The 6,764-nt window shown below is 37.3% G+C and overlaps 1 protein-coding gene across 1 annotated transcript in view; it reads right to left on the bottom strand.

Moving 5' to 3' along the window:
* The window catches only part of ell2 (elongation factor for RNA polymerase II 2), a 91,712-nt gene that overhangs the window by 15,615 nt on the left and 69,333 nt on the right, over positions 1-6,764 (bottom strand). Inside the window, exon 9 of the mRNA XM_048621294.1 lies at positions 2,140-2,206. Within this exon, the coding sequence (XP_048477251.1) occupies positions 2,140-2,206 (67 nt within the window). The remainder of the gene's footprint in view (positions 1-2,139; positions 2,207-6,764) is intronic.

Raw genomic sequence — 6,764 nt, 5'->3', positions numbered from 1 at the left:
GGCCCGAAACGTCAGCCTTTCTGCTCCTATGATGCTGCTTGGCCTGCTGTGTTCATCCAGCTCTGCACCTTGTTGTCTCGGTTACTCCAGCATCTGCAGTTCCTGCTATCTGAGGGAAATTAGCCCCATGTTTCTCCAATATTTAGTTGTAGGACATTTTTGCACATTGGATACTGGATAAGCAGTGTGATAAATTAGAATTAGTGGAGAGATCCTAAAACTTAGTGGCAAGAGTGTTATCAATCTGAAAGAATCTGATACTTTTGCAATTTCACCAAGGGGCAGCACATACATGAGAATGTGAAGGGACCAAGATCTTTGGACGTTCCTGAGCTAATAGTGAGAGAATGAAGTGAGAAACCATTGCAGGTGAAGAAAAGTGTACTATTCAAAGAACATAGGCTGTTAATCGGTTATCTGTTAATCCTCAGGTTAACGGATTATTAATTTCATTTGTTTGTGGAATCAGTTTGCAAATAGGGTGGCACAGTGATGATAGAAAAAACGGAGACAATACAGGCTTAATGGTACAATTGAGGGGAGGAGTTCATGAGCAGGGGGACCTCAGGGTTCATGTGCATGATTCTCGGAAGATAGGCAGGCAAATTGAAAGAGTTGTTAAGGCTATTTATAAACCCAAGGATCCTATAAGTAGAGACAGAGTATAAAAGCAAGGAAGCGATGTTACAGTTCTACAAATCATTGGTTTAACCACATTTGAAGTATTGTATTCAGTTCAGGGAAATTTACGGAAGGATGTTAAAACCCTGGGAGAGTGTTCAAAGGAGACTTACTAGAATGATACTAGGCATGAGGGATTTTAGATATGAGAGAAGATTAGAGAAATTGGGCATAATCGTCTCTGCTCAAGTAGAATAAGAGGTGACCTTATTTGAGGTGCTCAAAATTATGAACATTTTTGATAGGGTAAAGAAGAATATTCTGTTTGCAATAGTTAGTATGACAGTAACTAGGGGTAACAATTTCAAGACTGACAGCAAGGGAACTAGGAGTGAGTGAGGAGGAACTTCTTTAATAATCATTACGATTTGAAATGCGTTGCCTGGGAGAATAGTGGAGGCAGATTTCATAGGAAGTTTCCAAAGAGAGATGGATATATATTTAAAAGTGATGAATTTAGAGGGCTATGGAGATAGGGCTGGACAATAGGACTAGCTGGGTAGCTCTTTCGGGAGCCAGTACAGACATGAGTTGAATGGCCTCCTCCTGTACTTAAAATGCTATGATTCTATGATTGCCCTGCATTACAAAAATAGTTATATTTCACAAGTACAGGACTAGCTGTGAAACTTCTTCTGACGTCCCAAGATTGCAAAAGGTACCTTCTTTATTTACAAATGGCAAACTCAGCAAAAGCAGCTCTTTTGCAAAGTCCCACTTTATCTTTTCATTTTGAAAAAACATACAACATTTTTATTCAAATCATCAATGAATTATCACCCACCACTTAGGTCAAAACTTTTCATACTGGCTAAATCTTGTAGAACCATTTATTCTAATCTCCCTCTTCAAGGTGTTGTGTATTTAATATTTTATTCCTGGCATGGATTTGAAGGGCTGAATGACCTTTTCCTGTGCCATAACAATTGACACTAGTGCTCATTATTTTAAATGAGGTGTTTAATGGCAGTCACAATCTAAAATGATGCACTTATAGCAGAAGTAGTCATAACTATAGCAAGCCAACCAGTACACAAATGCATTTTTCCAAACACTCATCTTGAGACCAGACTCTCTATTTTCATTGTTAGGTCAATTGAACCAAAATTAAATTAACCCAATTTTCTCTTCAAATTTCTCAAATGGTAATTCATCAAACTTTCTGAAAATCCATGTAAAACCACATCATATACTGGTGAATCCTTACACAGTTAGGAAGGGTTTGGGAAACAACACAAAAAAAGTCATAAAATTAAAACTTCAGTACTAACTAGTTTTAACTATGGTGTTTGGAAGCTCATCATTAAAAATACTTTTCAATATTCAGTTGTTTTCAAATTAAGAAATCGAACTTGAACAAATCAAATTACTACCAGTTTAGTCAGTTCATTTTTTAAAAACGAGAAGAGGAAAGAGTGCGAAAGATAAACGCATAAAACAATGAGCATGTTTACTTACATCAAGTAATCAGGTTTTTTGGTTGGTGACATAGGATTGCTGGAACCAGTGCACTTGCTATTCATTTCTGCAAAAGAATAGAGGTTTCTGTATTTCTGTGTTGCCATACAGAGGACAGCAGAAGGTACAGAAATAACAAGAAAACTTTTGACCTTTGCTACACTGCAGCTTAAAACATGTGGGAACATCTTATTGCTTTTGCATTACATCTATCATTGCAAATCGTGCACTAGTTTTAAACTACTGATTGCAAACAGCAGCAGCCATATGGCCAGCTCAGTCACTACCAATAACAGGCCGTGTCTGTAACAGAAATAACTGAATTACCCACACAATAGAGGTCAAAGCACTAGGATCGCCACTCAGGGTCAGTCTCTTACTATTTTGAAATCAGGCAGACAAGGGACCATTCAGAGATTAATTTATTGAAAGTAACAGATGTGGCTATAATGTTAAAGAATGCAATTTTAAGGCCTTTCCCACCCTGTGTGTAGTGAGAATCATGAATGAGAACATAGCATTGTTATTAACTTAAATTAGATTAGTGCACTTGGGACTCATTCTGACACTGCATTCTCCTCTTTTAGCTGTGAGATCTGAAGAGTTTTTAATGTTAGCAGCAAAATGGGACAGCAGACACGTTGCATATTTTATACTTTTTTGGAACCATGCTAACAACTTCAGTCTGACCCAATTAAAAACTGGACATTTAAAAATTCAAATCAGCCAATATTGAAATTTCAGAGATAAGCATGTTGAATGCTGACAATTTTATTATTTGGGTCATAACAATTAATTTTATGCATCTGTATTATCACATCTTAAGTCTTTCTAGTCAGCTTTTATTTCAAAGAGTACAGCACGTATGTCCAGGATTACAATTTACTGTTCTAAGAGTTTATAACATTCATTGATATTTTTAAGATGTTCTTGCATATTTTGATAACAGATTAAAGCAGTTTTCATTTATCCCTGGGATTCAAAAGGGATTAAAAAACTTGGGGTCCTCCCTACAATATTTTTTTTTAAATGGTTTGAATTCATGGTCCATTCACAATCTTATCTTTTATGCAGATTATAACATATTTTAAGAAGGTTATTGAAATGATCAGTAGAATTTAGTCTAATTAGTTAATAGTCAGTGCTATTACTTCAGCAATTTAAACTGCCTCAACTATTTTGAGCACACCATGGCTTTAAGAATGACATTTTGCCGTGAACCAAAGTCCAAATGATAGACCATTTTATGACTGATAACCCTGGGGATTGCCTTAAACAAAAGATTTACTTGGTTTAGTTTTCAATCATACACTTCCCATCTTTGTTCCCTCAAATCTAGCAAATTTAGAGGAGTACACTGGTTTAGCCACACAACATATTTGGTTGAAAAATTGCAGAGAGGAGCCATCATGACGACCCCTCCAGCCTGATCAACCATTGAACAGGATATTGCCTGACCTGAATGTCACCCTAACCTCAACGTTTCTGCCTGTCCACATGTAATCCTCAACTCTTTTGCAGTCCAAAAATCTAACTCTGCATCCACTACTCTGATAATTCTAAAGATCAACAACCCTCAGTACATAACACCTCATCTCAAACTTAAATGGGAATGTCTTTTTAGACTGCCCTCTAGTTCTAGGTTCCTCCACATTTACTCTAGTATGCCCTGTCATAATCTTATGTTTCAATAAGATCACGTCCCAATCTTCTCCATTTAGTATTAACCCAACCTTCCATCAGAAGTCATCCCCTTTATTCCATAAGTCAACAGTGAATCATCTTTGAAAGGCCTTTAATGCAAATACTTAAATAAGGATTTTGTTCTATGATTCAGATACTGGAAACCTTCATGGATTAAAGTGACCTTTTAAAACAAGAGTACAAATACTGACCTAAAATACTGCTTTGAACACCTGACCAGTTTGGGCCAACTGCATGAAATCATCAATAAACAAGGATCAGACAGAGGCAAAATTAAAATTGTTATAAAAGACATTGAAGTTCAGATTTGTATTTCATGGTTGATTCATACCATCTGGAAGTTACACTTTAGAATGAAAGTTGTTTGTAAATTAGCCAGCTTGGAAAGAAAATGGAACTAGACTCTGAAATGCACAGCTATATTTTAACAGCTGCTTTTTACCAGCAGAGCATAAATAATGAATTTGTAAGGAAGGACTGGAAAATGCACACTCATCACCTGTGTCTCTCATCAACTTCAAAAACCAATACCTGATGATTAGACACCTTCATCAATAATATGTCACAAAGTATATCTGCAAACTTCAACAGTGGACAAACAAGACAATAGCTAAACAATCAGGAATCAGGTCATTCTCAACTCAAAAACGCTAAAGGTCTTTAAACTGCAACTATCTTTACCTTCCCTTCTGTACTAGGCTTCTCCCTCCTTTACTCTTGAAGCTTTTTAACCCATGTTTCTATGCATGTTTGATGTGTTTTCAGTTTTTTTTTTCCCCACTGTTATTGGGAAGAAAATTCCTTTCTTTCACTCAATAAAATTCAGTAATTTGGCTCTTTCATTTTGATCGAGCTAATTACATTTTAATTGAAGTGCAACAGCTGTGCACCAAAAAGTAAAATTGTGACCAATGGAAGACAGAGGAGCTAATTCCCCCTTCTCACCCAAATCAAGATGTACCAGAGCATTCTGCCATTTTCTCTAGTTAAATACTATTTTTCTATTCATCCTACCACAGTGGACCTGTCTTGCATTTTCACTCAACTTCACTATATTTTGATTTTGTAACTGTCTTACTACTTCCTTAACAATGAATTCCAGTATCTTCTAAACGACTGATAAGTTGGCTGGCCTGTAGTTTCCTGCCTTCTGCTGCCTTCTAAAATGGAGGTGCTACATTTATAGTTTTGTATTTCACTGGATTCCATACAGAACCTAGGAATTCTGACTATTATCATGCACTCTCCAAGCTGAGGCATTTTAAATAGTACAAGAGGAGGGAAAGTCTACTTCTTTACAGTACAGCTGCCGTAATCCTCATCCACAAATGCCACCCTCAATACTATCACAATGTCTAATCTCTATTTCTTCCATAGTGTCTTTTAAACTGCACTTCTCTAATTTAATGTCTGACCAATCACTGCAATGATAGTGTCAAATTGCAAATCAACTTTATAACAATGGACATACTACTTGACAGATATTGATGCCTTTCCTCATCCTGTCCATCATGACCTCTGCAGTTTTTGAAATGGTTTAACACACTGTACTTCTCTAATAATTCCCCCTTGCTTAGATTACAGCAATGTCAGCAGTGGTGTCTCTTATCCTTGCACCATTACCTCTGGATTCTCTAAAGAATCAATGCTTGTACTCTGTCCATCCATATGCTGCTCTTCAGTATCATCCAAAGACATGAGGGCAATGTCCACATATGTGCTAGTGACTTCCAGTTCTAGCTCTCCATCTTATTCGGCTCCTCCACAGTTTATACAGGCTTGAGTTTGCCAAAATTTTTTTCCAGTTAAAACACCAATAATAATTTTAGTCAGCCCATCAACCGCAACAAAAATCTTTCCCATCATATTTTGGATTCCAAGCAGCAGAATTGCTCTTTCCTTTTAAAAAAGAAGTACTAATTTATTCAAGACCTTGTGAAGAAAGTTGTCCTCTGGATTTAATGAGGATCCTGGCAGCTTGGGCCACAAAGCTGTTGACAGCATGTTAATGAATTAATTGATGGGAACAATTTTTCCCTTAATATTTTTGAAATTGTTGAACTGACAATATCACTCTCTTCTGGCACAGTGCCAACTCATGAGAGCATTATGCCACGTAGTTTCACACAACAGTTAAGAATTAGATGTAGGAGCAGATTATATGACTTCCAGTCTGTTCCACCATTCAATAAGACAATGACATATTAATCTCTCACCCAATCCCCATGTCCTTAGACTTTTGTTGTGAAAGTACCCAGTTAATTTCAGAGTTCAATATATTTCAAAACTGAACACCACAGCTCTCTGGTTTTAAGAGAATTCCAAAGATCCGTAATGTCTTGTATGACCAACTTTCATTTTATCTCTCCTAAATGAATGCTTCCTTGTCCCTGTTCTAGATTATCCATGCAAGGGAAACAACATCTCAGCTTAAGAACCAAGCACCTTATATTCACTGGAGTTTAAAGAAACAAAAGTGCATTTTACTCAATCTTGTCTCATAGCACAATCTCTTCATAATAGCAATCAATTGAGAAAAATCTTTTTTAAAAACAAGTTTCATGGCAAGACAGACATAACTGGTCAGGACTATTTATAAGGCATGGATAATGTCACTAAGATAATGGTGGTGAGCTGCCTTTTTAAATATCTGCAGTCCATGTCCATGCCAAGGGCAGCACGGTGGCTCGATGGTTAGCACTACTGCCTCACAGTGCCAGGAACCCAAGTTCAATTCCACCCTTGAGACACAGCCTGTGTGGAGTTTGCCTATTCTCCCCTTTTCTGCGTGGGTTTCCTCCCACAGTCCAAAAGTGTGCAGGTTAGGCAGGTTGGCCATGCTAAATTGCCCACAGTGTCCAGGAATATGCAGGCCAGGTGGATTAGCCATGGCAAATGTGGGGTGACTGGGATGGGATGGG

Source organism: Rhincodon typus, chromosome 3 (assembly GCF_021869965.1).
Source record: "Rhincodon typus isolate 14 chromosome 3, sRhiTyp1.1, whole genome shotgun sequence".
In the NCBI taxonomy this organism is placed as follows: domain Eukaryota; kingdom Metazoa; phylum Chordata; class Chondrichthyes; order Orectolobiformes; family Rhincodontidae; genus Rhincodon; species Rhincodon typus.
The sequence above is the reverse complement of the archived record's forward strand: the minus strand, read 5'-3'. Positions and strand labels throughout refer to the sequence as shown.